The following is a 16,526-nucleotide window of genomic DNA, read 5'->3' on the forward strand; positions in this document are numbered from 1 at the left end:
GAAGGTGGGGGTAGACAGAAGCTCCCCCGCCTTTTTTTTTTTTTTTGAATTTGATGAATCAACGAGGAAACTATTGCGACGAGGAGTAAACTGAACCCTTATGTCAGGCATTTCTTTTGTAATGCATCATTCCACTTCCTGTACGCACATTTCTGGGGTCTTCGGCGGGGTCTGAATGTTGAACAACCGATATCTTTGAATGTTGCCGGCCGTCCAGGTCAAAAACGCTCCTCTTCAGCTTGATCAGGTCAAATGGACTTTGCGGATCCTTGAAGACGTTTCGCCTCATCAGTGTAAAAGCTTCAGCGCTTCCCACCAGTCAGAGAAACGTCCTCAGGAGATCCACACGGAAGCGCAACTGACCTATTCCGAACTTTGTTGGATTCAAGTGTCCATCACAAAACTCCTGATCTGAGTAAAAACAGGTTTTAACTGGAAGGTTAAGGTTTACAGACTCATGATCCAATGGTGGAAGCACTAAAATCTAAGGGATACAATCACAGGCACCCACATTGAACCGAGGTGATGGCACTCTTGACTCTGGGTGTGGTTCCGACGCTACTTCTCTTTTTGAATATATCAGGAGGTCTGCACGGAACTTGTGTGAATGGGACTGATCTACATGACTAAAGTTTGTGGTCTCTGGTCACCTGGTGACCACTGGCCCATTCCGTTTAACGATACCAGCCCATGGACGGCGAGGGATGGATTGCGGGTGAAGTGATGAGAACAGGCCCAGACGCGCTTCTGTCCTCTGCCATTAATCCAATCCTACCGGATGAGCACGAGTTATTGGCAGGATCAAATATAATCACTTCGGTGTCCCTACAGAACCGACAGCAGTGATTCCGGTCAAATACACAAAGAATGTGAAGACGTGTTCGTCGGGGGTGGATTTATCGGTAAATGGCGCCCCCTGGTGACCATCGACGGATCACACAGCAGCAGGTTTTACACGTCATATTTACTGTAAAGGAAACACAGGTAACAATGTCCTGCAGGAGTAAGTCATGAGAAAAATTTATTGATCCCCAAGTCATCAGAGATTGTACGGAATAAACGTTGATCCCATGAACACGACATCCCAGTCAAACAGGAAACAGAGGGTGAAGAGTTATTATTGGTGGTGGGTAAACAGATGCAAGGTCATCACTTCTTTTGAGGAAACGCCGCTTTCACCAGCTCGTACACGACATAACCTGCACCTGAGGAGAGACACAAGTCCAGGGTCAAGCACTGTTCTAGTGTGGAATGTTGCATGTTCTGCCGCTTCAAACCACAACAAAAGTATCTGAAGTGTTCTTAAACTTTGACACTCTAAAATCAGCAAAGTGAGGGAAATGTAGTGGAAATTTGTTTAAAGCTGGTAAATTCCACCAAACTGACAGCCAGTTTCCAGCCCACCGTAACAAGAAAAACCCAAATATGACTGACATCAGCGCTCTGTTATAAAGCTCAGCCATGGTTGACCTTCTGGAATCTTCTCTCAGCCAGTCTGACCACCAGGCTCTTGTTCACATCTCCTTTCCTCAGTCTGGTTGGACAGTTGGTTCTGAGATGTTGTGGTTCTTCTAAACTCAGAATAATGAAGACCACTGTACTCTGGGGATCCTTCAGAGCAGCAGAACCGTCTCCTCCAGATCCTCCATACAGCCCCATCTCTGAGCTCTGAGTCAGTTACTATACACTCTGGTTTGCTTTTAATGGCGGATGATGCTGCTTCTGTAGACTGGGTGTGTCTTTATAAATTCGATCAAATTAATTGTGATCGCAGGTGAACTCCAAAAGTGAACACAAAGGCTCGTTACTTTGGCTTCATGGTGACATTAACTCAACATCTGTCCCAGCTCCTCACTGTCCAAACCAACCGCAGGACTTAATCCTTACCAACTGAACCTGACATGGTGGAAATTTGTGAATGTGCTTACCAACGATAGTAAGAACCATCGTTGATCTGTAGAGCAGAGCATCAGCGGGGCCTCCTTTTAAATGAACCGGCATTCCATTGTCCTCCTGCAGCATGCAAGGACATATAATATAGATATTATTATCTCAGATATTTATTTATCTATATCTATCTCATTAAGTTATCTGACATTTTGATTCCTTGATTAATTAAAAGCACTACACACACACACACACACACACACACAAGCCATTTACTTTTTACAGTTTTAGAGTTTAAAACATCCAGCCTAAAGACTGTCTTAATGTTTGGATCCAAACAGACATCCTTTTGACGGCGCAGCTTTTGATTCAAAGAGCTGTTAATATAAGGAAAGCAGAAATGGAAAACTGGATGGACTTTTCAAGTGGGGGAAATAAGTACATTATAATACAATCAGCCATTTTAGGTTCCAAACCCTAACCATACAGTAGTTGGTTCTGTACTGACTGAAAGGAAGGTTTAAAGACCAGGCCAGGCCAGGACCGTGCGGTTTTACCTGAAACAGCTTCTGTTTCTCCGGGACTTTGTTGACTTGTCTGGGAGCAGAGCTGGAGATGGTGCGTCGCGCCACCTGCTGGAGCGCCTGGAAACAGCATCAACCAGCAAAGTCACCACACGCAAGACACCGACCAATTTCCCAGAAATGTTACGCACAGTAATGTTTCGCCAAAAAATTGTAAAGGAGAAGCTGAAAGAATAGATAACAGTGACAGCAGCACTGAATGAGGCGGTTGGGAACTCCAGTGAATTCGGAGCTGGTTTTTAACCCCGTTAGCCGGTTAGCTAAAAATGTTGCTGGTAATGTCGCTGGTCTATGCTTCCTGGGACATACGTAGGTATTTGAATTAAAGCACCAACAGCAAACAATGAACAAACTCTTGAGAAAGATCAAACTTACAAATATGTGCCTGTTCATCTTGACAGTTTCTCTTCGCACAAGGGCACCGGAAGTCTATCTACTTCTGGTCAACCGTCTTCTTCGTTGGGAAAATTAGCGTCAATTATTGTCTCTGTTTTGCTCTCTTCTGCCACCTATTGGTTATACTGTTTTCGTCGCTACACATTTTCATCATATCAATTTATGATTTTATTTCGTACCATTTAGAAATCCACTATTTTATTATTTCATTGTCTGATTTATGCCGATAACACTTATCTACATTAATATATGTAGGTTGATATATTCTTAATTTACAATGTAAAAATTGGCCAACCCAAAGAGATTTAACCTTTTCATCTGGGTGACCTCCAACCCACCAGCAGATGGTTGTAGCTAAAAGTTGAATGAATTATCAGAAGCTGGTAAAATTGAGGTCAGTTTAAGTTTTTGCTTTTGTGTCTTAATTTCTCAATCCATCCATCTTCCACCGCTTGTCTGGGGTCGGGTCGCGGGGGCAGCAGCCTAAGCAGAGAGGCCCAGACTTCCCTCTCCCCAGCTACTTCTTCCAGCTCATCTGGGGGGATCCCCAGGCATTCCCAGACCAGTCGAGAGATATAGTTTTATTTCTCAATGTGTTCAAATTTGTAACCAGACAATAGTCCAAAAAGGGAAGCTCAAAATAAACTTTATTATCTACAAGGGAAAAAACATTATTTCTGACCCGATGTACATGATAAACAATATTTCAAAATCAATCACAGACAAACTGGTGAGGGAACAAGAGTAAAAACATATTTAATATGCTGATGGAGCAGTCATATTTAAAATCTGCTGGGTGTGCATCCGGACATAAAGGCTTGTCTGTGCCTGAAGGTTCTGACCCAATACAGTCTAAAGCTGCCATTTTTTAAACAATTTGTGAAAAGCAATTCAAGTCTGCATGTGAAGACGAGTTTTTAAAGCAAACCCGTCATAACTGAGGCTGCAGCCCTGCAGGTCTATCGATACCGTGAAGCAAGATATCACAAAAGGACTCCAGGTTACGTGTTCTGTAGAAACGTAACCTGGTGAATCTTGATTTTCACTTAAATAATTACTGATTAGTAAAGCGATCCTCTCCCCCACACAAACAGTGGATCACCACAAAGCAAAGAGAAGTGAAGACTCTGTTATATTTTGTGCCGTTGAAAAATTCTGAAACATATTTATCATATATACTGTTGTGTTTGCAATAGTTTAATCATGAACACATGTGGTGAAAAATGCCGTTAATCCAAATGCAGTGTTGTCAAGTGTTGAAGTTCATAACACATTTAAAATTTGCCATTGCAATTACAGTCCTCCCTAAAGGGAGTCAACCAGAGCTTCAGGGTCCAGATGGAAGTTTGGCTGCTTCAAGTTTTCCCTCCTGTTGTGGAAGCAGAGCTGCAAACTTTCTGCTTCCTCAGCTCAATCTTCATGGAGTGGTTCTCAGCCCACGACTCTCTGGACACGGACGAGACGCCCAGAACCGTCTTGCTGCCGGGTCTCATCCCTCTTGACAAAGGGATGCGTGTGGAGCTGCTCCTGGGCTGCACATCCGAGCATGACTGAGAGGAATGCATAAGATTGTTGGTGATCACCATCATGTCCACTGACTCTGTGCTACGTCTGAACGTGACGAGTGCGTGTCAGCAGGTGTAGCGACTCACCGCTGCCCGTGTGGGCCTGGAGGCTGCAGAGGTGACCGGCGTGATGGTGATGCTGCTGGTCATCTTGCTCGGCGTCGTCTGAGTGGTCTTCCCTGTTGAAGACTTGTGCGTCTGGCGTATAACTGTTCCTGTTGAAGCGTCTTTGCTGATGTCAGGTCTCAGGCACAGCAACGACATCGGACCGCCGCGACCTTCGGGCGGCCGTTTGAACTGTGGACCCAAGTGGATGTGGATCTTGTTGTCCTCTGTGGTGACGATGTTGCTGTCGTGGTTCCTGCAGGCTGCCTGTCCAGCCTGTTTGTCCGGAATGACCTTGACCACGGTGCGGCCTGCGGTGCCAGAGTGAGGTTCAGGTGGAGCGCACGCCTCTGCCACAGGTGTACTGCTGACTGTGATGATGGACACAGGAGACGCAAGGCTCTCAGAAGTGGTTTCATCAGGACACTTGGTCCTGGAGATGGTGGTTATTGTGACTGGAGACTTGGCCTGAGCAGGACCTCCTGCTGTGGTCACAGATGTGGGCTTGGGGACTATCGTGATGCGAGGGTTGTGGGAACCAAGAGTCGGGATGATGGTTGTGCTGGAGAAAAAGTCTTCAGCTCCAGGACTGGTGATTTCCAAGGTGGCGGTGGACTTCCCGTTGTCTGGAGTGACTCGAATGCGCAGAGGATGTCCATGCTTGGGGGGCGTGTTCATGTTGGGCAGGCTGAGGAGCGACGCCCCGCTGGTGTTCTGGTGGGAGGTCTGAGTGAGTGTGATGGCGTCCTTCCTCCTCACACAGGGGATCCAGGATTTCCCCGTCCTGAGTTCTGCTGCTGACGGGGGGTATCTGTCAAGCATGGAGGGCACTTTAAGACCTTGTTGCTGCCTGAGGTTGCTCATTAGGTGGTTTTCCTCCAGGACAGATTTCCTGATAAAGCCAGCCGTCGTATCTTCCTCAGCAGCCATCAGGTCTGTCTGCACTGCTGTGGAGGTGACTGGAACGTTGACCATCCTGCTTCCGTTCATGCTGGGCCTCAGGCTGCGGCTGTAACATTTAGTGGCCTCCAGCTCCATCGTGAGGTCGTCAACGTCCTGGCTCATCGTCTTATTTCTCTCCTCCTCTTTCATGAACCGTTTCTGAAGAATTGAAAAATCCACCTGCAGCTGAGAGAGCTGATCCTCCTTGTTCATCAGTTCATGGATCTTCTCCTTCAGGGCCTGGACATCTCCCTGCAGCTCTCTGCTTTTGGATTCCTCCATTTGAAGACGAGTTCTCAGCTCGGCTTCCAGGCTTTTGACCTCACCTTTCTCAATGGCTTTGTTTCTTGCAATCTGACTCTTTATTTCTTCCAGCATCTGTGACAGAGCCTTTGCTTTATCCTGCTCTGTTCTGAACTTCTTCTCCAGGAGGTCATACTCATCCTCTGTTTTCATTAAATCTCCTTCCACGACCTCCAGCTGCTTCAGCCTGTTCCTCAGTCGCTCTATCTCCAACGTCAGCTCTTTGACCTTGTTGTCCTGGTCCGGATTTCTGTCTTTGACCCACTTTCTCTGCATTTCTTTCTCCGACAACTCAAGTCCATCAATTCTCATTTTCATGCTGTTTACTTTGATCTTTAGGTCTTGACACCTTTCCTCTTCATCTGCGGCTTTAGTCTTCAACTCATCTCTCTCCTTCATCAGATCTGCGACTTTATCCTCCATTTCTGATTTGTACTTGAGAAGTTTTTTGCTCTCGTCGATCAGCTTCTCCGTGACTTCAGTGACCTTTCCTTGTTCTACTTTAAACATCTCACTTAAATTGTCACTCTTCTCTTCCTCCTGTTTGAGCCTTTCTTCCATATTTTTCCGCTCTTCCACCAGTATAACTGTGAAGGACTTCAGCTTCATGAGATCATCTTTTAGGGTCATTTCTGTCTGTTCAATCTTTGACTCTGAGCTCACAATCTCTTTCAACTGCTTCTTCACCTTCTCTAGTTCTCCAGCCAGATCTTTCAAGGCGTGTTTTTCCTTTTCCAAGTTCGTCTGAAGCTGAGAGCATTCGCTTTTGCTTCGACTGAACAATCCCTCCAGTTTTTCCAGGTCAACGATTCTCTTTTGCAGTTTGTCCACCTCCAGCCTCAGCTCCTTGCCTTGGTTCTCTTCATCCTGCAGCTTCTTTCTTAGCTCCCTGCACTGATTCTCCATTTTTGTTATCTCCTCGTCCTTTCCCTCCATCTCCAGCACCTTCTTACGGAGATTCTCTAGCTCAGCCATGAGCGTGGAGTTCCCACACTCGCCTTTGCTAATCTTCTGCCTCAGCTCCTGCAATTCCTCCTCTGACTGATGCAGCAGCTTGTTGTGTTCCTCCAGCTCTTCAAGCTTGCAGGACAACCCCTTCAGCTTCAGCCTCAGCTGCCTGCTCTGGGACTCTTCATTGGCCAGTTTGGTGCTCATTTCCTTGTGTTCCTGTGCTGACTTGGCTGCTCTGTGCTCCATCTCAGTCTCCAGCCTGAGGATGGTTTGGCCGTCCTCCTTGGCACCGGCTGTGATAGCTGCCAAACTCTGCTCCCTCTCCTGCAGTTTCTGACTCAGATCCTGGATCTTATGGTTCTGGTGATCAATCTGTTCAGTGTGTAGCTGGTGCTCCTCCACCAACATCAGGGCAAAGGACTTCAGCTTAACCAGCTCCGCCCGGACCTTCTCCAGGGTCCTGTTGTGGTCCTTGTCCCTACAAGCCTGGTAGACCTTCTCCTGCTCCAATAGCTTCTTGAGTCTAAGAAGGAGAATGCAGAGAATCCAATTATTCATTATCATATGGACAAAAGCTGCATTTCAATACACAAAGGGTGAGTCAGACGATGAACCTGTTTAACAATGTCTTCAGTGGTTGAACCAGGAAACACTCACGGTAGCTCTACTATGACAGAATAAACCATCTGACTCTGGGATAAAGAGCCCAGGGGAGTAAAAAGCAATGTGGGATCAAGCAAAATAACAATCCAGCAGACAACAGCTTAAACAGGAGTAATTCTGCCTGAGATCCGACCCTGCAGCTCAGCGAGGAGAAATGTGGCTCAGGAACGCTACATCCAGCTAAAGTCCCAATCATCTCCGCTCCATCTCCCCACACAGACGACCGAGGGAACCCTGTTTTCCCGGTGAACCGCATACACTCACTGCTTACAGACATGAAAGCTCTTCTACTAGGTCAAACATAATGATTGCCCGTGTCAGCTGTGGTCCACCTGCAGGTTGATGGTTCCTCCTCCTGCACCGTCACACCAGGCTCATCTCCATCAGACAGGTTTCAGTCCACAGGTCTAAAAAGAGTCCAGTCGATGCTTCTGCTGTTGTTGCTCAGAGTCCAACTCCCCCATCAGCTGGAGGGCAGAGCAGGTGGAGCAGCTCTGTAATCTGCTCGGACTCTACTGGGAACACACCAGCAGAATAGAGCTCTGAGCAGAAGCTTTCATCTGCTGATGGCTTCCAGCCTCCCATACGGGGGGAAGAGGAAGGGGAGGGGGAGGGGGGAGGAAGAGGGAGGAGACGGAGGCGTGACCCAGAACAGAGTAGAGGTCCACAGGAGGCAGCAGGTACGACTCAGCTGAAAATGACCTTTAAGTCCAAATATACGTATATGTAAACATAAGGGGCCTGAGAGCTGCCAGGGGTGTTTCCAGAGAAACAAGAAAACCCTCAAAGATGAGTGTTTTTGTGGGCGAATCACAGAGGCTTTATGATCATAATCCTCCCGTTTCATGCAAAGAGACCAACATGGATGAAAATCTTTAATCCTTAGTGAGCGCGTGTGTGTGTGTGTGTGTGTGTGTGTGTGTGCGCGCCGCAGGGTCGGCACATTCTACTGCTTATTCAACAAGTTTACACCATATTATTGCCATAGAGCCACATCAGCAGAGAACCTGCAATGCTCCAGCAGTCAATCAGCGTTTGTCCTCTCACGTCTCCAGAGTCCAGATTCAAATATTCAGATGATCAGAAATTCAGATGATCAGAAATTCAGATGATCAGACATACAAACCTCAACAGCCATATAAAGAGATACTCTGTCCTGTTTTAGTTCTTTACAGGTGAGATGTTCTTCAGAGCTGTTCCACAGAAAAGTGAAGATACAGAACTCTCAGGATCTGAACTTGTTATTAAAAATAAATATAATATAATCTCATATAATATAGATATAATTTTTATCCAAATTTGAGAATTCCTTGATTAATTAAAAGCACACACACACACACACACACACCTCTCTCGCTCCTGCTCCAGCAGGTTGGTGAAGTCGTCACTCTTGTTCATGAAGTCCATGTGCTTGTGCTTCTCCTTGTCCAGCTCCATCACGGTGCGGCGGTGACACTTCTCAGCCAGCAGCAGCTGCTCCAGCATCCGTCGGTACGTCTCCTTCTGTTTCAGCTCCAGGCGGTCCAGCTGTAGCCACACGCCATCACGCCACCGTTACCGACACACATCCAGGCAGCATTTTCACTCAAGGAAAAATAAAAGTTTTCTTATGGGTTGGACGTTAGTCCCAGAAATAAGATTTTCTTTTAATAGAAAACAAAATATTTTAAATGAAATTGAATCCACTTTATTCTCATATCAAAACTGTCAGCTCTAAAATCATTCAAATTGTTATTAGTTATTCTCTTCTTCCTATTTTCCCCATTAAAACAACTTGTGGATTTATATGTGCTGCAGCTTGATTGGACCTCCTGTGTTTTAAAATGTTTAAACAGCAAACTTTGTTCATTACCATGACAACCGTGTCCTCTGTGTTAGAAGTACAGCTGTAGTTAGTAGGGGGGCGCGGGGCATAATAATTTCTGCAAACACTCATGTTTTCCCACATTTTAGCACTTGGAAATTGGAGGTTTTTCCTTCCAGGAAGTAGCTGATGGAATACTCTCAAAGATGCAAACACACAGCTAAGAGCTCTCACTCTTCACTATTTTTTTTAAATTATTATTATTATTATTTTTTTTACCATTTTACATAACCTTTTGACCCTATGGGAGCTCACCTCAGCCATGGGTACCTCGTACACATCTTCAATGTTTTGGGGCCCAGCAGTCAGGAGGCCATCTCTCTGCAGGGCCTGCAGGGGTTTGATGGGGACAGAGGAACCATAGTGGGCTTCCAGGGTCTCTGGTCCAGTTCGGTCCGACTTCAGCAGCACAATGACGTCTTCTCTGGCCTGGTGGGAAACAACACAGATCTTCTTGTTTGGGGTTTTCAAACTCTAAACATTGTACCAGTAAAGAAAAGAGGTTCTTCATCTACACAAAGACTTCCAAGTTCAGACACAGTATTAATAATGAAAGATTAGTTCTAAGAATTTATTTCTAAAATGTTTACTATTTAGTGTAAATTCTAAGTTGCAGGGTCATATCTTTACCACAAGGTGGCGTCCCATCTTAACAAGTGAGTAAGATGTGTGTGTGAGGCTCTTCCTGTAATCATCGGGTGGTCTGGCTCTGGTGGACGTGGCTGGTTGTTACCTGGACTTCTCCTTCCATGACTCCCAACAGGTGCAGCAGGTCCTTCTTGGACAGATCCAGGAGCTCCTCCATCTTGCGGGACCTTTTCAGATCTCTCTTAACTGATCCACATGGGTTTTTCTTCTTGTCCTTTTCCTCCTGGGGAGCTTTTTGCCTCTTCTTCCTGAGCTCCGATGTGTTCTCCTCTCCCTGTCTGATGAATCCTGTAGTGGGCTGGTTGCATCCCTCATCTGGACCTTCCATGGGGCAGTGTCTGGAACGCATTCTCCTTTATCTGTGTAAGCAGACCAAAAAAAATATTCATTCATCTGTAGATAACATTGCCCTGCTAACACACACACAGAGTTTAATAAGTGTGTTGCTCATGGTGACCACAGGTTCTGGTTCCCTCTCTGAACTGGTCCGTCCCTGAGGATTGGGATTATTTACGGAGCCGTTTGGTGACAATTTACAGGATCAGAACACAGATAAACCTGCTAAAGAACGAGAGGAACTGCTACCTGACAGACAGCTGATCATTATGGGCTGGATCAGATCCGATTGTGAGTCAGCCGGGGAGAATCCTGGCAGTGTGTTGCTTGCAACACTGTCTGTTATTAATAGTTGTTTTGGAGGTGATGCCCGAGCTCCTGCCACCACAGCTGATATGCCGACCCATCATCTGAACTGTCACACTGAGGTTCTGACGTCATAACTGATCAGCTTTGCATCATTCTGAATGAACATTCAAATATTCTGCTAGTGTTTAACAGACGAGATGAGAGGAAGAACCTTTGCAGGACCTGGAAGAATAATATCTGCTGCTTTGCCAGCAATCCTCAGATTTAATGTACCTTTTTTTTAAGAAAACAAAGATTTAAGAAACATCTCCATCTATGTAGAGGTGGAGAAAAGAGGGACAAAAATAAACCCAGCTGGAAAACTGAGGACAGAACATCTGTAAATACAGATGTTCCACTTCCAGTTTGTGTAGAAGTCGTCGTCCTGGTTGGGCCGAGTCTCAATGGGAGCCTCAGATAAGCAAATCAGGACTGAGTAAACAGATGTTGACAGAGTGGCCGGACTGGAGGAAGAACACAGAACAACTGATGGGAGTGCTGGAAGCTGCAGCCTGTGGTCACCACAGGGGCGACCAGCAGGTGTGCGTGTTGGCTCTACTTGTTTTCGGAGGTCCATTCCAGCATCCGCTCCTGCTGAGTCTTGCCTGTATTTGCATGATATCTGATTCTTTCTGAAAATCAGCTTCACAGCCACACTTTGAAGGATCCTTTATGATCTGAAGGGGTTAAAAAGTCTGTGTTCCATGTTGAGGGCCGCTGAAATAACTATCACGTCAATGAAATGGCCACCCGATAATGTTTCTTTGAGCTATTTCTGGGGTGGAAGCACAGCAGATGCAGCTGTTTGTGGGCTGAAGTGTTGGTGTATTTTTAGCTCCTCGCTTGTGTCCAACGTGGGGAAACTCCATGGATCATTTAACCGTCCATCAGCGACGTCACGAATGCAGCACCTCCATTTTCCTCCCACCCAAACATTACCTGCTGTAAATAAACAGCTGTGAGAGTTGACCTGGTGATGGCCTCATACGGTTGATCCCACAGACAGAAACACCAGAAGAATCTTAGCAACCAAGTTCATGTTTCCTCATCAACACTGTTAGCATATTGTATCTTTTGACACAACTGATGACAAAACGGAACCACGTTGGCCTCTAATCATCTGCGAAGCCCTTTGAATCAGTGTCGTCTGCAGCTCAATATTGAAAAACTCCACAGGAATTCAGACCTGCTGAGGCCGGTTGGAGCTAACTGAGATGTTCAGCCGCGGACTCGTGTATCTGGAGACTGATTCCAGACCAGCTCAGGTTGGCCAACGTGTGCAGAACGTCTACTTTCAGCAGCATGATCAATCGATCTGGAGGACTGATAAACACCCTCCACATCATTTCTGGACTTTCAAAACCTTCCAGAACCTTGACATTACAGCTTGGGACTGAGACCTACACCTGCTGAAATGATAACAAGATCATTTGTGTCACCTCATCTCACCGTCACAGCTGGAAATGCTACCATCCACTAAAACAACACACTTTGAGGGAATGCTTAACCTCTGGGTTACCTTATCGATGACTATAGTTAAACCAGAGTCTTAGATCATCTTTAAACACCTGCGATTGGAGTTTAAAGCAACCTGAAGACAAACAAAACAACAGCAGCTGATGGGAAATGTGTCTCTAGCTGATATAAATGACAGGAGAAGCAGGTTTGTAGTCAGTGTCATGTTGCTCAAAGCCTGCTCCCATTACCTGCCTCCTTATAGGGGGGTCTTAAGCTTCCACAGACCAGTGAGTTGCAGGGTGGCGAAGAGCCTGCTACAAAAATAGAGATTACATGTGGAGATCTTTGTAAAAACGGCACATGAAATGTAAGTGAGGGGTCATTTCCCAGAGCTGAACACACTGTAAGTGTGCACACCAGTGGGTTCTGTCTGGCTCTTTGGCCGGTTCTGTGCAGAGTTGGGTCACAACAGCCAGTTTCAGAGGCTTTTGCTTGTCAAGCTGCTCCCATTTTGCGGCGGTTGACGAATCGATGGTTGTAACCTTCGTTAGGCTGAAGCATGTGTGGTTAGCTGGGCACTGCACACACACACACACACACACACACACACACACACACACACACACACACACACACACACACACACACACACACACACTGTTGGGTGCAATTGTTTGCTTCATTAAAGGCTTTTTGTAGGAAGCTTGATGAAAACCATCAGAACACCAAATGACTCGGTGCAAGTCTCCTCTGGTTCCGACCGTGTCCCTCCACCACGTCAGGCAGACGTTCAGGCTGAGCCCAAGCAGGTTTTTATCCAGCCGGTGGTTTGTGAGAGCTCTAATCAGCGGTGACCGGTCCAGAAGGCTGACATCACTCCCAACATGAGGCTGACCAAACTGCCGGGTCTGGCACGCCTTTCAGATGGAATGAGCATGAAGTCACTTCCCTCATAAACTCTGGAGTGCAGGGAGGAGGCCAGGCCAGGACCCTCTGACCACAGCTTATTGTCATTGTACACTTTTACAAGCTATTTACGTGCTCCTGTGGTCAGCCTACCAGGCATTTAGCCCATCTCTGAAATGATCCATGGAGGAAAATGGTTGGAACATCCCATAATAGACCTCAGAGGAGTCTACCCAATAGGAACTTGGTTAGTGCTCTGTTGTTTGGGGACCATGCCATCACCCCTTCAGCCTCTCTGGGTTTCTTTCTAAGTGCTGAACTGAACCATGACAGGATGAAGCTCCAGCAGCAACGAGACCACCTCCTGGACTGTTGAACCCCCCCGACTGTTCAAACATTACTCCACCCTGATTCCTGCCTAAAAAAAAATCCTCTGACTTTCCATCGTGATGTTATCAACAGCTCGTTCTGACTTGGTTGGAACACAGAATGTCACCCAAACACACGCCCTCTGCTCTGGCCTGGCTGTTATGCTGCCATGGAAACAGCAGCCAAACAGGCAGGGTGGGGGTGGGGGGTCCCAGTCCCACCATGAAGCTCCCAGGCAGATTACTGAGCTGATTTAACAGGGTGACCTCATGGTTCCTGTCTTATCTGCTGGCCTTGGGCTGGAAGACACGGTCACCCTGTAACAGAGCAGCTGCTTCTATTTTTGAATCTGGTCTCATCAGAACACAAAAAGAATCATTTTTCACAACAAAAAGTCAAAACAAAGTAAGAAAGCCCACGAGGCCTCGTGTCCCAGAGCAGTAGAGCAGCATATTCTGGAACGCTGCCACTGCTAAAGACATCAGACCGTGCGACACAGCGAGTCCACTGCGACCACCTGGAGCTGATTTCCTTCGCTGGTTTCCATGTTTTCTGACCTGACGTTTGGCCACTCGCTGACATCATTAAGCAGGAAATTAAAAAACGTTCATCAGCTCATGGTGAGGACAGACATCGTCCCAGACTAAAGGCTGTTGTAGTTACACTAACAATCGTGTACACATGGACAAAGGTCAGACGGGGAACAACAGTACGATCATTTAATTGTGAAACGTTCACACAGCATTTGTACTTGTGATATTTAATCGGAAAATGCGTCATTTCTGTTCCTACAGCACATTGAAATCCAATAAGAATCTCATTCCCAGATCTGGATCCATCCCTAACCTTTTGGCGAGACAGACGCAACGGACCAAAGTGCTGACAGAACGTATGTTTGGCCGAGACATTCACCCCAGCTGGTTAGCATGCTAACCTGTGCTAGCAATCTTAGCGCCGAGGCTAAAGGAATCTGTATTTTCATGGATATTGAGTCCTTCAGCTGAAACCAACTGAGACAACAGCTGAAACAGCTGAATGAGGGGCTGTGACCTCCGTGAATCAGCTGGCACTCTGGTTACAGGAAGTGATCCACCTTTTGACCTGCGTGCTAAAGCTGTGAAGCACCACCACCAAGAGGTGATGATGATGATGATGATGATGATGATGATGATGATGATGATGATGATGATGAATCTATCTGAAACGTCTGGGAGAGAACGCTGGTGTGTGTTAAACGTGCTCCGTGACCTTCAGGGGGTTTTTCACTGACGGATGATTCAACCTTAATTTCATCACAGTCACCACATCTGCCAACAACATCAGCTATGATGTTTCCCAGATGTAAATTCATTGAATGATTTAATGGACAATGAGCAAATTCCACTGCAGCAGATCATTCTGAAAATGGGACTTTCACAATAAACCATTTCTCTTTTCATCAAATGGACTTTTTGTTCTGGCCTTAATTAGAATCCTCATTGAAAAAGATGATGAGGATGTCAGCAGACTGACTTACCTGCTCTCCTCAGGCGTCTCCTCAGATGTCTGCTCTGGTGTCTCCTCAGATGCTCCTTCGGCGTCTCCTCAGGTGCCTCCCTAGATCCTTCCTCAGGTCCTTCCACAGAACTCATTCATGAGATCTTTTGCCACTCCCTCCACTCCAGGATGGTTCCCTCGGAGACCATCAGATGTCCTCTCTGCTCTTCTTCTGGACCGTCTCTCTGTACTTTAACTGTGGACGCAGATCGACTGAGGCTTCAACAAACGCTAACAGCTGAAGAAGAAAAGACCACTCCCCTCCTCTCTTCCTCCTCCTCTTTCTCCTCCTCTTTCTCCTCCTCCTGCTCCCCTTTTCTTTCTAAAGATTTTTTTCTTAAATTCTTTTATCCAATTATGAAAAATGTAACAAAATTTTGGAAAAAAGACAAGAAACTGACGTTTATAATATTTCTTCAAAAACACATTTATTTATGAATACTTGAGATTTTACAATAAAAGTTTGACCTTTTTCCTGCTCTGGCCAGTCTCCTTGTTGGTAAAGCCCTCCTCTAAAACTCTGTGATGGTTTCATATCTGAGGGAGGTTCCTCCTGGATCTTTCCTGCAGGTTCTTCTTCTCCTTGTCTTGAAGTATCTCCTCCTCTTTCTGTCAGGTTTTCAGTGAAGCTGAATGATTCATGTGTCCTTCAGCTCCTCCTTGAGTTGATCACTGCCCTTCTGAAGGTTCTAAACATTGAGAGAATGCTGGTTTCTTCAGTTCTTCTACTTGGTTCCTAATAAAGAAATGTCGGCCTGGGGTCACATCAGCAGACACAACACAGCTGAGGTGAGGAGGACCCAGCCAAGCTGGCTCGTGCTGGAGGTCACACTGCTTTCTGCTCCCTGGAACTTTTTGAAGTTGTGAATCGTGATCTGAGATGGGAAACATCTGCTGGACACACCCACACCTCATCATTGAAAAAGAAATAAAACTGCTCTGTGCATGAGTTCCTATGAGACAGGACAACAATCCCACATCCAAACCTCCGCCAAGGTCGGAGCGTCCCCCTGAGGACTGTATTTAAATTCCTGCACCATTAAATCATTTCTTGGAATTGTTTTGTTTTCAACTCTGTTCATTTTATAAAGTTTTTTTTTTAAAAGTGTCTGTTGATTTGCGCTGCTAACAACTTACATTTAGCATTTCCGCTGACTTATTTAATGTATCCTGATACAAACACAGACGAGTTCCCTGATGGAGACACTTTTAAAATGTAAAAAAGCAAGATTAAAGCATTTACACACAAGCAAAAAATAGTTCACAAACTAAATAAACATAAAATACACAAATAAATACAAATAAGAAAAGTGGAAGAAAAATTGAATGAAAAAAATTCTGAGTAAAACTGAAAAGCTGATAAGGATTTTTGGATATCTTCTACATATTTCAGGGACTCAAGTTAAAATTTCAGTTCAGTTAAATATATAATTTACCGGCTGTTCAATGACGTCACCACACTGCCGTAGTGTGGAGGAACAGCGCCACCGAGTGGCCACTACTGTCATCATTCATTTATCGGCCTACCACAACTGCGGTCACGTGATCTCGGCATGGTTCAAAATATTGTGAAAATCTTCTGCATAAATTTGTGAATGAATCGGCTTTTTAAATATCTTTAAATTCCTTGTTTGTTATTGATTAGATACATTATCAGTCCAATTA

The 16,526-nt window shown here is 45.7% G+C and overlaps 2 protein-coding genes across 2 annotated transcripts; both read right to left on the minus strand.

Moving 5' to 3' along the window:
* Positions 1-995: 995 nt before the first annotated feature.
* On the minus strand, positions 996-2,987 carry cox7a2b (cytochrome c oxidase subunit 7A2b). The gene is made up of 4 exons (XM_003971395.3): positions 2,847-2,987; positions 2,445-2,531; positions 1,929-2,013; positions 996-1,205 (listed from the first exon to the last, which is right to left on the minus strand). The coding sequence occupies exons 1-4, from the start codon at positions 2,862-2,864 to the stop codon at positions 1,150-1,152; spliced, it is 246 nt and encodes an 81-aa protein (XP_003971444.1). The 5' UTR covers positions 2,865-2,987; the 3' UTR covers positions 996-1,149.
* Positions 2,988-3,501: 514 nt separating this feature from the next.
* filip1b (filamin A interacting protein 1b) lies at positions 3,502-15,101 on the minus strand. Its single transcript, XM_003971422.3, has 6 exons — positions 14,842-15,101; positions 9,994-10,267; positions 9,516-9,689; positions 8,745-8,923; positions 4,520-7,256; positions 3,502-4,417 (listed from the first exon to the last, which is right to left on the minus strand). The coding sequence occupies exons 2-6, from the start codon at positions 10,255-10,257 to the stop codon at positions 4,223-4,225; spliced, it is 3,549 nt and encodes a 1,182-aa protein (XP_003971471.3). The 5' UTR covers positions 10,258-10,267; positions 14,842-15,101; the 3' UTR covers positions 3,502-4,222.
* Between the last annotated feature and the right edge of the window lie 1,425 nt (positions 15,102-16,526).

This window comes from Takifugu rubripes, chromosome 16, assembly GCF_901000725.2.
Source record: "Takifugu rubripes chromosome 16, fTakRub1.2, whole genome shotgun sequence".
Classification (NCBI taxonomy): domain Eukaryota; kingdom Metazoa; phylum Chordata; class Actinopteri; order Tetraodontiformes; family Tetraodontidae; genus Takifugu; species Takifugu rubripes.